Source organism: Lepidochelys kempii, chromosome 8, assembly GCF_965140265.1.
Source record: "Lepidochelys kempii isolate rLepKem1 chromosome 8, rLepKem1.hap2, whole genome shotgun sequence".
Lineage (NCBI taxonomy): Eukaryota > Metazoa > Chordata > Testudines > Cheloniidae > Lepidochelys > Lepidochelys kempii.
Genome location: NC_133263.1, coordinates 14,305,770 through 14,322,922, shown reverse-complemented (window position 1 = coordinate 14,322,922; position 17,153 = coordinate 14,305,770). Strand labels below are relative to the sequence as shown.

The following is a 17,153-nucleotide window of genomic DNA, read 5'->3' as shown; positions in this document are numbered from 1 at the left end:
CTGAACTCTAGGGTACAGATGTGGGGACCTGCATGAAAACCCCCTAAGCTTATTTTTACCAGCTTAGGTTAAAACTTCCCCAAGGTACAAACTATTTTATCTTTTGCCCTTGGACTTTATTGCTGTCACCACCAAGCGTCTAACAAATATATAACAGGGAAAGAGCCCGCTTGGAAACGTCTTTCCCCCCAAAATCCTCCCCAAACCCTAGACCCCCTTTCCTGGGGAAGGCTTGATAAAAATCCTCCCCAATTTGCAGAGGTGAACACAGACCCAAACCCTTGGATCTTAAGAACAATGAAAAAGCAATCAGGTTCTTAAAAGAAGAATTTTAATTGAAGAAAAAGTAAAAGAATTACCTCTGTAAAATCAGGATGGTAAATATCTTACAGGGTAATCAGATCCAAAACATAGAGAATCCCTCTAGGCAAAACCTTAAGTTACAAAAAGACACAAAAACAAGAATATACATTCCATTCAGCACAGCGCATTTTCTCAGCCATTTAAACAAAACAGAATCTAACGCATATCTAGCTAGATTACTTACTAAGTTCTAAGACTCCATTCTTTTTTTGTTGTCGGCAAAAGCATCACACAGACAGAGAGAACCTTTGTTTCTCCCCCCTCCAGCTTTGAAAGTATCTTGTCTCCTCATTGGTCATTTTGGTCAGGTGCCAGCAAGGTTATCCTAGCTTCTTAACCCTTTACAGGTGAAAGGGTTTTTTCTCTGGCCAGGAGGGATTTTAAAGGTGTTTACCCTTCCCTTTATATTTATGACAGCAATCAATGCAGCGGGTGTCGATTTTAGCAGGTCTAGTGAAGACCCGCTAAATCGATGGCAGACTCCGGTCGACTCTGACTACCTCTCCAAGAAGAGTAATATAAGTTGACGGGAGAGTTTCCCCTGTGGACACAACACAGTGAAGACACCGTGGTAAATCGACCTAAGCTACGTCGATTCCAGCTATAGCGTAACTTTGGTCGACTTACCCTGGTAGTGAAGACAAACTTTAAGTCTGTTTAGAGCTGCTGAAGCGGCACAAAGGGAGCTTAAGAAGAGTCAAGGAGCTGGCCCTCTGCATCTATAGCTATTCATGAGTCTATAAGTTTTGACTTGCTTGGAGTGCTACAGAAACTGTGTTTGTCAACAGATTGCAGCATGCTGTTTTTAAGATCAAGAAAATACATTGGTTAATTTAATTCAAAACTATTAATTGAAATGTATTTATTTTGCATGAAGTGGCAGTTTTTAAATTTTATCTTAAAACTTGCACCCGTTACTGTAAGTGCACTGGAGTGCTTTTTGCAAAATTTTGCAGTTTAGATAGAAACAGGGGAAGTTAAATAGTCAAGAATATAATGACTTCCTCAAGGACACCCAGCTGATTCCTGTCGCCTTTGGGGAAAAGCGTCTTGATCCTAGCTTAATAACGGTTTTATGTATCAGTTGTAAGATCTTGCAGTGCCTTTGTTGGCTGCCACACTATTATTGATTGTCAAATCTTGATTTACCTTCCTGCTATCCATTTAGTTTTGCCATACGTACATACTATCCATCTTAATTTAGCCTCCCTTTGAAAAAAAGGTCAGGTACTTATAGTGTTACATTTCTATAATTTTACTATCCATAGTTTATAACTTCTTAATAGTTAAAATATTATTGGGTTTTACCTTGGTTCTTGAGGACCACGAGATCACAGCTTTGGTGTAATACTTCCCTTCTTGCCAGGAATACTGTCAGCATTTCAGAGAATAGAGCTGGTTGTTAACTTGTGCTACCTATGTTGCTTTCTCATTGCCAACTGAGTTGACATACCTCTCGTTTTCATTTAAACTTTAAATATCTCTGCTGTATAGTGGTAGTGACTGAAGCTGTGTTCTTTTCCCTTTGGTGAATTTGGTGAGTGGAACACATTGTTATATGTTTTCAGACAGATGAAACTTTGGTCCTAAATAGCTCTACATGCCCCTGAAGTATATTTTGTCTTAATAATATTAGGTTTCCTTTGTAACTTAAATGTTTTATAAGAGTTAAAAGTTCCAAAAGTTTATTGTGACATACTGATGATGCCTATATGTTTTTAAGAGGATTTGAGTGTGAATTTAAAAAAAAATCAGGCCTAAAGGAGGGCACACTATTCCGTAATACTATTGTGAATTAAGGAGATTGTCGGCAAGGCCATTTCTTCATTCCTCTTAGACTATTTCCCTGGAATAGGCTAGCTTCTGTAAAAAAAAACAAAATAAATACGTCCCTTCAACTAATTTATGTGCAGTTTGGACTTGGAGGCTGTTCTTATTATTGATCTAGTGTTGGTTAATAATTAATGTTCATCCACAATGGTAAACAAGGTGACAACTGCTGACCTTTTCGTAATTGACATGTGCTTAGAATTGTTTGGCTGTCTGTTCTTTGCTCTTACAGTAGTTCTACTTAATATGAAATGAAATGTTAAATCATTCATAGAGTAGATTAAGTTGCTATTTTTATTTTGGTGCTGGTTTGTGATACTGATGCGTTTTATTTTCTTAAGGAGTAAATATTAGTCTGTTTAAAGTACTAAACAGTTTAGCTCTTAAGAGTCTTTCAGATCTACAACATAGGTCAATCCGAAGGCCATAGCTTTTTGCAAATGCAGTTTTGTCGCCTTGTTGTTTGTACATTTTGTATATAAATATGTGTAATTACAGGGTTGTGCTTGTATTATGTAAAATTTGAAAACTGAAAACTAATGTTTGCTGTCTGTTGGAATTAGAGTTTGACCTTCCAGACATGGTGTGTAATGCCCATCATTTTACTCAGGCTCTCCCTCTCCACCCCCCCCCCCGCCTCCTCTCCCTCCCTCTCTCTCTCTCTCTCTCTGTCTCTGTCTCTCAGGTAAAGGCTAGTTTGTTAATAGGGTTCCCCGCCCCTCCAACTCTCATCCTGCAAGTCCTTATTTGTGTAATGGTTTTGTGGAGCTGAGTCAGTGATTGCATTCTGCTGGTTATCAAGGGATGGTGACATTTTGACTCATTATTGCCACTCTATGTATCAGAAATTAAATAATTCCATATTTATCATGTAAATGTGCTCAAAGCTATGCAACCGGCACACATTCTATTAATTGAAAAATAAATAAATCAGTGGATTTAACAATTAATCAAGGAATTTTAAAGTTGACAGTGTTAGTAATAATGGACAGTAGAAACAGCTGTGATATCATTCTTGGCAGCAGGAACAGCTGTTTCTACAGATAGCTCAATGTGTGCTGTCCAAAGCCCCCAGGTTTTCTCCCATCACTATGTAACCTGTGAACACTTTGTGGGCCATCTGCAAGTGGTCCTTGGGACACAGTTTAAGAACCATCTATTATTTCACAGGTAATTATTTGTTCACCGGCATAGTAAACTAGGGCATAATAAAAGAAAGTTCACTTTTACCCTTGGGGAATGACCTCACCGCCCATTAAGTGGTGGGGGGCCATTGTCTGGCTTGTAGGAAAACTTGTCACCCTAGAGAGCCGGAGTGACTTGCTGGGGCAGTTTCAGACTGGGTCTGCATGGACTGTTGTCATATCTATATTGCTCAGAGGTCTGGGAGGTGATTGCTTCTTGTCCCTTCCCCTTATGCATTCCTGAAGCGGCTGGATACAATCTAGCACTTCTTTCTTTTGCTTGTAGAAAGAAGGGTTGCATGTCTTTGATTGGCTGATTGTCACCTAAATCAGAAACAAAGAACTCTCCTCCCCTTATTATGCATATATGCTTAAGCTTTAGTATTTTAGCTTGAGCTTGTCAAACTGGGAAGTGAGGTCCACAATCTGTATTGCTATGATTGAAAAACACAATAAAAATTCAGGCTATTTAGCTGTAGAAAGGTTGGAAATCATTGAATAAGGTACTGTGCTGCTGAGACTCTCTCCAAACACAGTTTGCACTTGAGCTTTATTCCAAAGCAGTTAATGCAGGGGTGGGCAAACTGCGGCCCAGGGGCCACATCCGGCCCTTCAGACATTTTAATCCATCCGTCAGGCTCCCGCTGGGGAGCAGAGTCCGGGGCTTTCCCTGCTCAGGAGCTTCAGCCAGGGAGCGGGGTTGGGGGCTTGCCTCCCTCTCTGCATGTGCTGCGGTGCCGCACGGCTCCTGAAAACAGAAGAGTGTCCTCCCTCCGGCTCCTATGCGTAGGGGCAGCCGGGGGCTCCACACGCTGCTCCTGCCCCAAGTGCTGCCCCCGCAGCTCCAATTGGCCTGGAACCATGGCCAATGGGAGCTGCAGGGGTGGTGCCTGGGGATGGGGCAGCATGCAGAGCCACCTGGCTGCCCCTCTGTTTAGGAGCTGGAGGAGGGACATGCCGCTGCCTCCAGGAGCTGCTTGAGGTAAGCACCACCCGAAACCTGCACTCTGAACCCCTCCTGTGCCCCTGCCCCAGCCCGGTTCCCCTCCTGCCCTCCGAACCCCTTGGTCCCAGCCCGGAGCACCCTCGTGCACCCCCATCCCCTCATTTTCAGCCCCTCCCCAGAGCCTGCACCCCCAGCTAGAGCCCACACCCCAACCTCCTGCCCCAGCCCAGCGCCCCCTTCCGCACCCTGAACTCCTCATTTTTGACCTTACCCCAGAGCCCGCACCCCCAGCTGGAGTCCTCACCCCCTCCTACACCCAACCCCCAATTTCATGAGCATTTATGGCCCACCATACAATTTCCATATCCAGATTTGGCCCTCAGGCCAAAAAGTTTGCCCACCTCTGAGTTTATGTGAGCTACATAAGCTAGTAAAGTGATGTAATATGAAGTAGGTTTCAGAGTAGCAGCCGTGTTAGTCTGTATTCGCAAAAAGAAAAGGAGTACTAGTGGCACCTTAGAGACTAACCAATTTATTTGAGCATAAGCTTTCGTGAGGTACAGCTCACTTCATCGTTAAGACAAACAAGTTTGTTTCCATTTACAGAAGATAATGCTGCCCTCTTCTTATTTACAATGTCACCAGAAAGTGAGAACAGGCATTTGCATGGCACTTTTGTAGCCTGCATTGCAAGGTATTTATATGTCAGATATGCTAAACATTCGTATGCCCCCTCATGCTTCAGCCACCATTCCAGAGGACATGCTTCCATGCTGACGATGCTCGTTTAAAAAAATGTGTCAATTAAATTTGTGACTGAACTCCTTAGGGGAGAATTGTATGTCCCCTGCTCTGTTTTACCCACATTCTGCCATATATTTCATGTTTTAGCAGTCTTGGATGGTGACACAGCACATGTTCATTTTAAGAACACTTTCACTCTAGATTTGACAAAATGCAAAGAAGGTACCAATGTGAGATTTCTAAAGATAGCTACAGCACTTGACCCAAGATTTAAGAATTTTAAGTGCCTTCCAAAATCTGAGAGGGACGAAGTGCGGACATGCTTTCAGAAGTCTTAAAAGAGCAACACTCAGATGCAGAAACTACAGAACCCGAACCACCAAAAAAGAAAATCAACCTTCTGCTGGTGGCATCTGACTCAGATAATGAAAATGAACATGCGTCGGTCCGCACTGCTTTGGATTGTTATTGAGCAGAACCCATTATCAGCATGGACGCATGTCCCCTGGAATGGTGGTTGAAGCCTGAAGGGACAAATGAATCTTTAGCGCCTGCGGCATGTAAATATCTTGTGACGCTGGCTGCAGCAGTACCACTTTCTCACTTTCAGGTGACATTGTAAACAAGAAGCGGGCAGCATTATCTCCTGCAAAAGTAAACCAACTTGTTAGTCTGAGCGATTGGCTGAACAAGAAGTAGGACTGAGTGGACTTGCAGGCTCTAAAATTTTACAATGTTTTATTTTTGAATGGAATGCAGGTTTTTTGTACATAATTCTATGTTTGTAAGTTCAACTTTCATGATAAAGAGATTGCACTACAGTACTTGTGTTAGGGGAATTGAAAAAATACTATTTCTTTTGTTACATTGCAAATAACTGTTATCAAAAATAAATATAAAGTGAGCACTGTACACTTTGTATTCCAAGTTGTAATTGAAATCAATATATTTTAAAATGTAGAAAAAACATCCAAAAATATTTAAATTAATGGTAATCCATTATTCTTTAACAGTGCGATTAATGGCACGATACTTTTTTTAATCGCTTGACAGCCCTAATATTTATATTAAGAGGTTAGCATTTAATGTAATACGTTGATATTGCTCACCACAATGCTTTGTTCTAGGAATAAGAAGATATTACAACTGATTGTGATGTAATCAATCAAAATTATTCCTTGTAATGTAAATCAATGTTCAGTCTTCCAAAACATAAAAAGTATTCCTACCACACAGTCTTTCAAGGGCAGTGCAGTGAATGATCTTTATAATTTTTGATGATTTTGTGTTTTTGACTTTAATCCTAGATCTTTCCTAGCTATTTACCACTCTAGTTTAGTCAAGGATCGTAACTGGATGAAGCTCCAGCTTGAAAAAAGGGAATTAATAAATCTATGAAGATGATTTCTTCCCTTATCTGCACACTTGTATTATCTGATCAACAAGGAGGTTTGCAATAGTCTTATTTACTTGTACCAATGAAACACAGATCTGCAACAGTTGTGGCACAATGGTATAATGCAAGAGTTTAGTTATGTTACTTGTTCCAGGTTCCTGAGCAGAGTCTAGAAGTCAAGCAGTTAGACATAATGTAGTAGTCATTGTCCTTATCTTCAATATTGTAATTTATTGTTAAGGACAATTAAAGTGCAGGATTATATTATCTCTCTCTCTTTCTCAATGCCTACCTCCCTGGTAGGCTTTTGGATTGAGGAAGACCAATTCTTCGCCAATATTCAGTTTACTTCTCTGTTTAGACACAACATGATGGAGAACTTTGTCTTGAAAGATTTACTTAGGAACATATCCCACTGGTATTTTTTCATTAGCATTTGGATTTCACTCTCTGTTCAGCTTACATACCCATAGTCTTGTACTTACCTTACCAGAATGTTACTTTTGATAAATACTTTACAGGCAGTGTGATTGAGTGGATAGAGCAGTAGACTGGGACTTGGGAGACTGGTTTGTCTCCCACCTCTACCACTGCTGTGTGAATCTGGGGAAGTCACTTTACCTCTGTGCCCTTCAACCCTTTGTCTGTCTTGTCTATTTAGATTGCAAACTCTTGGAGGAAGGGACTATTTCTTACTATGTGTTTGGACAGTCCCTAGCACAGTGCTCCACCAGAGTCATTGCCTTAATACAAATAATAATTTAGCAGAGTGTTAATTCTCTTGTAACATGAGATGGGCAAAGACCTTGGTCTTCTCTGAGAAGGTCCACAACATGTAGAGGATACTGCTGACCAGGTGTGTGTGAGGCAGGGAGGTGAATTCACCATGTGTAGATTAAGAATATGGATATGTGCAGCTTCCTAGCGCTAGCCTTATGTTAGATTATTCCATTTTAGTTGTAAAAGAATCACACAATGTGTGTAAAATTAACCACCTTTATTTAGTCCTTTAACAGAAAACAACATGAAACATAATATCTTGGGTACTCTGACTGAATTCAGTCAGGTTGTCATTGCTTTGTGTGGGTTGCTTAATGTTCTGTTCATCTAATTTTGTTGAGTTTATATTTAACTTTACTTTAGCTCCCCTAACTTTACTTTAGCTCCCCAAACACCGAAGTCTCTCTTTCAGGTTCTAGATTCAATTATTACAACAAAACTTGTCTGAAGATGGTCTTAAAATGGAAATATATTGAATAGTCACTGAGAGCTTTGGAGCCCAACATTCTTTACTTTGTTCCTCATTGTGGCAAATTAAAGCATTTTTCTGCTCTGCGGTGGTTGTTTTTTGTTTTTCTAACAAATGAAATTTTACTTTTTCAGTACTTGGCTCAGCTGATTTGATCTGCCATAAAGCCCCAGGATTATTACAAATATAGCTCAAGCACCAGTAATAGAAAAAGTAATTTCACTTTTTTAACACTTCAGTTTCGTAATGCAAATTGTATATAATCTCCATTGAAACACCAAGTGCTTTGGAGGACAGGATTAGAATTCAAAGCAACCTTGACAAATTGAAGAATTGGTATGAAATAAACAATATGAAATGCAGTAAAGACAAGTGCAAAGTACTTCACTTAGGAAGGAAAAAGCGAATGTACAACTACAAAATGGGGAATAAATGCCTAGGTGATAGTACTGTTGAAAGGGATCTGGAGTTTATAGTGGATCACAAATTGATCGAGTCAGCAATGTGATGCACTTGCTAAAAAGGCTAATATCATTCTGGTGTGTATTAACAGGAGTGTCATATGAAAGTCACACAAGGTAATTGTCCTGCTGTGCTTGACACTGGGGAAGCATCAGCTGGAGTAGTGTCTCCAATTCTGGGCACCGCAGTTTAGGAAAGATGATGACAAATTGGAGAGAGTCTAGAGGCAAGCAACAAAATGATAAAAGATTTAGAAATCTGACCTGTGAGGAAAGTTTAAAAAACCTGGACATGCTTATTCTTGAGAAAAGACAACTGAGCAGGGACCTGATAAGTCTTCAAATATGATAAGGGCTGTTATAAAGAAGGTGGTGATCAATTGTTCTTCATCTCCGCTGAAGGTAGGAAAAGAAATAATGGGTAATCTTCAGCAAGGGAGATTTAAGTTAGATATTAGGAAAAGCTTTCTAACTATAAATATAGTTAAGGTGTGGAACAGGCTTCCAAGGGAGGGTGTGGAATCCCCGTCAACTGAGGTTTTTAAGAACAGATTGGAAAAATGTGTCAGGCATGGTCTAAGTTTACTTGGTCCTGCTTCAGCATAGGGGTCTGGATAGATACTTTAGATTTATAGATTTTAAGGCCAGAAGGGACCACTATGATCATCTAGTCTGACCTCTTCCATAGCACAGCCCCAGAATCTCACCTGCTTCAAGCACATAACTTTTGGTTGAGCTAGAGTAGTTCTAGAAAGACATCCAGCCTTGATTTAAAGACTCCAAGTATCGGAGAATCCTTCATATCAACAGGCAAGTTGTTACAATGGTCAGTTACCCTCACTGTTAACAGTTCTTTTCAGCGTTAACCCTTTTTGTGTTTCTTTCAACTTGGACAATGAAAACCAGGGTAACTGGTTCATTTTTCCTTTTAGCTGGTTTCACTCTCTAGCTTTCATGCACTAAAGCAATGCTTTGTGTAAGTCCTTCAGAGGAGGGGCCATGTCTCTCCTTGTTTAGGGTAGCACCTAGCACATATCTGGACCTTTGCAATCCAAACATTTTACTCTTTTGTCAGTTGCTACAGGGGAAGGTCCAAACACCAGTTTTCATTTCACATTTATAGAGAGATCTCATGAAAACTTTTGCTACATTTCATGAAAATTCCACAAAGCTGATTATGGGGCTCAATCCACTTGACTCTATGCCATTCACACTGTATTTGTGTTTCTGAACATCCTGCAAGACCTCCACTGAGATCTGTAGGCAAAAGCGAAATTGTGCAGAATTGGGGGCTTGGGGCCATACTCGAGGATCCATCTTTAACGTGAAGGTTTGTATTTTTAAACTTACATTGGAGGTCTCTTCTGGACCTACGTTTCTGTGATTCTAAATAGGAATAAGCTTGCAGAAGTGACTGAGATTTCAGTAGTATTAAGTATGTAGACACATTTGCCTATGATCTTATGTAGTTATCAAAATAGTGCATCTAAAATTGTATTATGTAGCTGGACATATTTCTGCTTGCATGATTTTGTTTTCTATTGCCAATGTTACCCTCTTCCTCTCAGTTTCGTTTGACTTCTCAGCATCCATTGATTGCAATAAAATTGTTGCTGTAGGCATCCGGTCCTGGCTAATGTTACACATTACAAGACTGTTGTAGCATTAATCAAATGGTGTGGGGTCAGTTTACTGGTGTCTTTACTGATAATCCTAGTCTGTTTTTGGTAAGTAAAGTTTTGAAGAGATAAAGGCAGTGATTATACGATTTCTTATTCCTTTTAAGAATATCAACAGGTGACTGGACTTTCTGGGCATGCAACATAATCTCTAGGCAAGATTTAGCTTTGAGAGACTGTATTGAGTTGATCTATAACTTTGGTTATGTGATTCCATACAAACTTTTTGTAGTAACTCTAATAAACATGAATGAATCTACCAGTACTGAGAAAGATGCTGCATGGAGAATAGAAAAACAATTGGCTTCCAAAAATTTGGTACATCTTTATTAAAAATATACCAAGAAAGAAGCCATATAAGATTTGTAGGACTGACCAGTAGTTAGAGGAAAAAAATCTGCTGTAGTAGCAATGTATTACAGCTATGCTTAAAAAAAAGCTTGACTGATGCAGTTTTAGCAATATATGTTTTTTCAAATGACTGGTGAATGGGACCAAAATATTGTATTGTCTAGCAAAACTATGTTGACATTTGTGTCTCATTCCAGTTTCATAATAACATTGTTAGATTACCTATGATAAACTAATTTGGGTGCTTCTGTTATTTGTGCTAGAATAATAGGGATTATCCATCCAGTAGCTATTGCCAACCTAGACACAGAACAAATGGGAACATTCCTCCACTACACAGCCTCACCACCCTTACAAGTCTCACAGAGACAGCCCAGGCCAACCCTCAAACATCAGCCAGGAACTGTCCACAGGTGCTAGGTCACAGGGCAGAATGTACCTTTGTCACCCCAAACGCTCAGATGTTTGTGCAGTGTCTTCAGATGTGGCTCACTTCTGTCTATTTCCCAAACAGGGACAGATTAGCTAAACTGCTATCACTGCCCTGCGCAGTAAAACACTCCCTGGACTGATAGAAAGACCCATCCAAAGTCCAAGCAGGTGTTCCTTTTGTGCAGCTGCCACTGACGGTGACTCTAATGATGGATGCCTCCTTAATAGGCTGGGGAGCTCACTTACATGACCACAAGGTTCAAGGCAAGTGGTCTTCCACAGAAGTGACCCTCCATGGGAGCTAAGGGCTGTCTTTTTGCCTTTCATCAAGAACATGTACACGAAGGTCATGACGGACAATGTGACCTGTATGTTTTACATAAATCACTGGGGGTGCCAGATCTCTCTCCCTCTGTACCAAAGGACTCAAACTTTGAAATAGGTGCATCCGTCACAACGTGCTCATCACAGCTGCCTGTCTGCCAGGGACACAGAATGTGACATCCGACAGTCTCAGTCAGAACTTTTCTCACAACCACGATTGGGAACTGAACTCAGAAGTGTTACAAGACATATTTGCCCTTTGGGGAACCCTGATTACAGGTCTCTTTGCTATTTACAGACATAAGAAATGTCCTTGTTACTGCTCCAGGGCCAGCCTGGGGAAACATTTGCTGGGAGATGCCCTCATCCTCCCATGGGACAAGGACTTCTTGTATGCCTTTCCCCTGTTTCCTCTCGTGTCCAAAGTCCTGTTGAAAGTTGGACGAGAGAAAGCCAGAATTATTCTGATTGCCCCCTACTGGCCAAGGCAAGTCTGGTTTCCTTACCTGACTGAGATGGCAAAATGTCCTCTAGTTCCTCTTCGGGCCATTGCCCACCTGCTCTCTCAAAGCGACAAGCTGATCCTTCACCCCAACCTGTGGTCCTCCACCTTCAGGCGTGGCTCCTTCTTGGTTCCAAGACTTAGAGGCAGAATGCTCTGATGAGGAGAAAGATGTGTTGCTGCATAGCCAAAAGTCGACTGCTTGACATACTTACCTACGAAAATGGAAACAATTCCAAGTTTGGTGTCATTCTAAGCACATAGCCCCAACCTTGTCTTCCCTCCCTCTGATTTTAGACTACATTTTACCTCAAGAGATCAGAGCTCTCACTCAGCTCCCTTAAGTTACATCTTGTGGCCATAATGGCTTTCCACTGTCAGGTAGACAATACTCCGTGTTCGCTCACCTGCTGACATGTAGATTCCTTATGGCACTGGGAATCTCTTCCAACATGTGAGACCACCCTCTCCAGCCTGGGATCTTAACCAAGTTCTCAGGGCTTTGATTAGTTCTCCCTTTGAGCCCATGGCAATTTGCTCTCTTTTACACCTGTCCATGAAGACAGCATTTCTAATTGCCATCACCTCAGCTAGGCACATAGGAGAAATAGAGGCCCTGATGGCACACCCTCCATACATGGTCTTTTTTAAAGACAAAGTAATTTTGAGGCTGCATCCCAAGTTTCTCCATAAAGTTACCTCCACTTTCCATATGAATCAACAGATCCATCTTCCTGTTTTTTCCCAAAACCACAAAGTGACAACAGGGAGGCAATTCTGGATATGGCAGCTGTTAGAAGAGCACTAGCATTCTACTTGGACAGGACTAAGGAGTTTAGGAAGTTCTCTAAACTCTTCCTATTCCTCATGGAAAAATCCAAAGGCTCCATGATATCAGCTCAAAGACCATCCAAATGGGTTTCAGGTTGCATTAACCTTTGTTATCAAGGACACCACCTGCTGCCTTTGTCCAGAGTCTGTACACACTCCATGAGGTCAATTTCTACCTCAGTCGCATTCTTTAAAGATGTCCCTGTCTCAGCAGTCTGCAGAGTTTGGGGCTTCTGCCCACACTTTTGCAGCTTCCCATGCCATCTTCTGCTCCTCAGTACTCTGTAATAACAGACTCAACTCTCAAGTCCCAGCCCTTCCTGGGGGATACTGCTGTGAAGTCACCGACAGTGGAGCACCTATAGGGACACTACTGAAGAAGAAGAAGAGGAAGTTGCTCACTGCAAGAATCAGGAAAAATTAGATGTAGTCATATCACAAAAGAGGACGTTAGTCGCCTTGTGAGTAACGATGATTCTTCGCGATGTGTCCCCTGATGGGTGCTCCACAACCAGCCCTCCTCCCCTCGATTTTGGAATTCTCCCTAAGGGGCTCTGTGGTAGAGAAGGAACTGAGGGAGGGTTGCCCGCACACGGCTAGATAGCTTCAAGGAAGACACAGGGGAGAGAGGGCAGATATGCAAACTGAATGGACACCAAATGACCTCACCCCACATGAAGTGGTGGGGGCCGTTGTCTGTGTTGTAGGAAAAGGGTGTGACCCCTTTAAAGGCTAGAGAACCAAAGCGACTTGTTGCAGCAGCTTCAGACCAGGTCAGCATCCCATGGTCACCCATTTTTCCAATCCCCACTGGTGACCAGAAGAGACGCAGGATTATTTAGTTCCACTCCAGTGTAAGAAAAGCCCTCTTTTACCAATACCAGGTGGAGCAGCACCTACCCTCCCACCCATTGTGGTAGTTAAATACCAGGTTTTGTCATGATCTGCTGTGGGTGTTATGCTAATCGCTCCTTTCCTGGCGGTCTGTGAAGGAGTTTTTCCCTCCCTGCAAGATAGGCCAAGGAGATGGTTTTTTCACCTTCCCCACATCAGACTGGGGGCTTATTTGGGGGCAAACATAAAACGGGGCTTAGGCTATGATGTTGCAATGTCCAGTGCAGGTGCTCTGTAGGGAAGGTATACAGTGCTGCAGATGTCCAGTGCAGGTGCTCTGTAGGGAAGGGATACAGTGATCAGATTAAATGCATTGGTAAAGGACTTAAAGGACGTGGTCTTTAAAGGAGCAAAAATGAGGGATTTTTGGCTCCTGTGATTGGTATGGCAGGGAGCCAACCACCCTTCTTTTATAGCGCCCCCCCCCCCCTTCATTTGGGGATGGGGAGTGGCCAGGTCCCAGTGGTAGGTTGGCTGGGGACCATGATGGGTAAAGTGGACAGCAGTTCACCCCCTCATCCCCCAGTATAAGTACAATGATTATGGAATTATCTTACTTTTATCTGCCAGGTACTCCCAGACATTTGGGAATAAAGTTGTGACCTAACTAAACCATTTCCAGTGTCTCCTGCTCTTCTTCTGTCATAGATTTAGTTGGGGATTGGTCCTGCTTTGAGCAGGGGGTTGGACTAGATGACCTCCTGAGGTCCCTTCCAACCCTGATATTCTATGATTCTAGTTGAACAACTGAAATTAAACTCTGGTATCCAAAGCTGAGCTTGTACAATAACTATACTACATGCATCTGACAAAGTGGGAATTCATCCACGAAAGCTTATGCTCCAATATGTCTGTTAGTCTATAAGGTGCCACAGAACTCCTTGCTTCTTATACTACCTAGGTTTCTAGCAGCACTTTATCTTCCAACTACACTGCATGATCTTTCAATGGTTCCCCCGCTGTGCCCCATTGAAATACTTGCCAGAAACAGACAGGAGTGGAGGAGCTTCGTCACTGCCCTAAACGCCAGAGGCGTAATGTGTACATACTAACTAACTAACTAACTGACCTGTATGAATTGTGGTTTAGATCATTTAGATAATTTAAGTTCAACCAGCAACATATAAAATTGCAATGGTTGTATATATGTACAAAGATAGAGAATGTATGGTGCAAGATACTACTTTTGTTTTCCTAAGTCAGGGATGACTACAATTCATGAGTGACAACATATATAGTCATCCCTGATTTATGAAAAAAATACTTCTCTGTCCTCTTATGTATGCTTTTTATATAAAATATAAAAACAAATGCATTTACATGCACCAGATAGATATTTATACCAGTCTTTCTGTAATAGTAAATCTCATTGTAGTATCTTTCCTTAAGTATTCAAGTGGTAAACATGTTGAGCTATCATAACTTGTAGCTCATAATTATTGGTCAAAGGATTCTTTTTCATTTTGTGGTATAAACTGACTGGGACTATAAGCTTAGGCCATAAACAGTTAAAGCTGTGTAGAAATTGAATTTACTGCCTGATCATTTCTTTTCTACAGGCTACAGAAAGTGATATGGGAGATGTAGATTTAACAGGCCTCCCAGAAGCACCTGTGGACTCTGAAGATGAAGAAGAAGAAGATGAAGATATTGACAGAACTTCAGATCCGTTACTGGGGCGAGATGTTGTACGAGAGTGCCTTGAAAAAGAACCTGCAGACAAAACAGATGATGACATTGGTGAGAGAGACCTTGATATGATCTATTTTATAACTCAAATAATAAAGACTTCTTTGAAATCTGTGTAAGTACATAATTATTAATAAATAGATAGCCTTATAACTATAGATGATGCTTTTCAGAGATTTTTTACAACTCTTGTTGTCCCAAAGAATTTATAAACTAAACTAGACTATTATTCTCTTCTTATATTTATTATGAGAAATTAGGTGTTTGAAAATATTAGCACTGAGATGCTAAATACTTTGGTGATTACAGTTTGCTAATGTGGGGGGTAAGGAGGGAGTAATTTTAACTACCTGAAGCTGGCAAATTTGTTTTTGAATTTTTGGCAGGGCTGATATTATCACGGTATAAAGAGGCTGAATTTAAGTTCCAAGGAATTTGAGTCAAAAAGAGATTTCTGCAAGCGCCAAGCTGAAGTTGGCATTAGTTTAACACTAAAATAAAAATTGAAATAGTTTATACTTTTCCTCTGGTTATTTCTCTGAACACTGAAAAATGATTTCATGTTATTGATATTATCTAGCTTACAATCATCATTCAGCAAAAATACTTTATAACTTTTCTAAAGGCTTGAAGTTCAAGTGCTTTTACGCTTAGCTTGATATCATAATTTTACGCTTGATGCCATAATAGTCAATCAGAGCACAATCAAGATTGAAAAGCCAGGTTCCTTTTATTAATGTTGATTGTAAAATGCATGCTGTGCTCATTTAGCCACAGGCGCACTAATAGTGATTGAAATACCACTGAGCAATTCCTTCAGTGAGTTTAACTCTGAGGTTTAATATACCTGCAGGGGGTAATGGTACCTTAGAGGCACAGGCCTTGCAGTCTTCAAATCAATGTTTCCTTTATCTAATAGAGCAATTACTGGAATTTATGCATCAACTCCCAGCCTTTGCAAACATGACCATGTCTGTAAGAAGAGAGCTTTGTTCAGTTATGATATTTGAAGTGGTAGAACAAGCAGGAGCCATCATACTTGAAGATGGACAAGAAGTAAGTTATAGAACATAACATAATTTAAGCACTGTATTATACTGAAACTCTGGGTATTAATATGTTCAAATCTAGACATACAATAGCATTAAACAATTTGTATGTATAGTACTTGAACAGTAATCTGGTATATTACAATTTATTTGTGTACTGCTACCTAATAGTTAGGGGTTATTTTACAAAAATGTATTTATAATGTCATAAAAGAATGGGTCATTTCTAGCAGTAAAAAAATAAAATTGTCTGTCCACGAAATAATATCCCTTTTCTGAAGTAACCTTTTAAAAAATGTTTTTGATCTGGTGCAATTGTTACCCATTGGCTTAACTCAACTCTCCTCTTGTGCAAATTTGAGTTTCCAGTGATCATATTTTAATGCCTATGTAAAAAATATAGTATCATGCCATAGTCTTCGTTGTCAAAAGGGTAGCAACAGGACATGCAAATATTTGGAAATTATTAGCACTTGGTAGATTGTGGAGCTAGAAATAAGCTTTTTTATTTTGGCTCATCTTTCATTTACTGCTTACAAGTCAGTGGACAGCAAACAGCAGTCCTTGACATGTTGTATTGAATGAAATGTTACAAAATTGTAATGACAGCATATTTACTACTACATGGGTAAATACTTCTGGGAGATAAGCATTGAATTATCTTTCTTATTAGAACTTGCTGAGAGATCCATACTTTTTTTAAAATTCATTCTAGCTTGATTCTTGGTATGTTATTTTAAACGGCACGGTGGAAATCAGCCATCCAGATGGGAAAACTGAAAGTCTCTGTATGGGAAATAGTTTTGGGATTACCCCTTCTTTGGATAAACAGTACATGAATGGAGTGGTTAGGACCAAAGTAGATGACTGTCAGGTAAGATTATACCTGTGTATAATTTTCTCACAATTTTAAACGGTTAATAAAAAAGATAATATGGTTTCATCTAACATAATGATATTTATTTCGGAAATAGAATGAAGGAAGTTGGCACTTGGTGGGGGTGAGACACTTGGAAGGGTGGGCACTCTGTTAAGTTAGGGCTTGTCTACACAATGCGTTAGTCTGCAATAGAGGGGTGTAAATTCCAGTGCACACTAGCATGTTGTGCACTAAATGGCTCATGTGGGCCCTTGAGGCACATGTGAAAAAGTAGGATTGCCAACAGTCCCTTATTAAAAGGCATGTTTTCCACTCTGTACAACAAGATCAGGAGTTGCTGAGTGCTGCA

The 17,153-nt window shown here is 40.6% G+C and overlaps 1 protein-coding gene across 16 annotated transcripts in view; it reads left to right on the top strand.

Annotated features, from left to right (window-relative positions):
• Window positions 1-17,153, top strand: part of RAPGEF6 (Rap guanine nucleotide exchange factor 6) — a 227,820-nt gene that overhangs the window by 145,181 nt on the left and 65,486 nt on the right. For all 16 annotated transcript variants that reach the window (XM_073355602.1, XM_073355601.1, XM_073355600.1 and 13 more), the window contains 3 exons: window positions 14,746-14,926; window positions 15,795-15,931; window positions 16,640-16,798. In XM_073355602.1, the coding sequence (XP_073211703.1) occupies window positions 14,746-14,926; window positions 15,795-15,931; window positions 16,640-16,798 (477 nt within the window). The remainder of the gene's footprint in view (window positions 1-14,745; window positions 14,927-15,794; window positions 15,932-16,639; window positions 16,799-17,153) is intronic.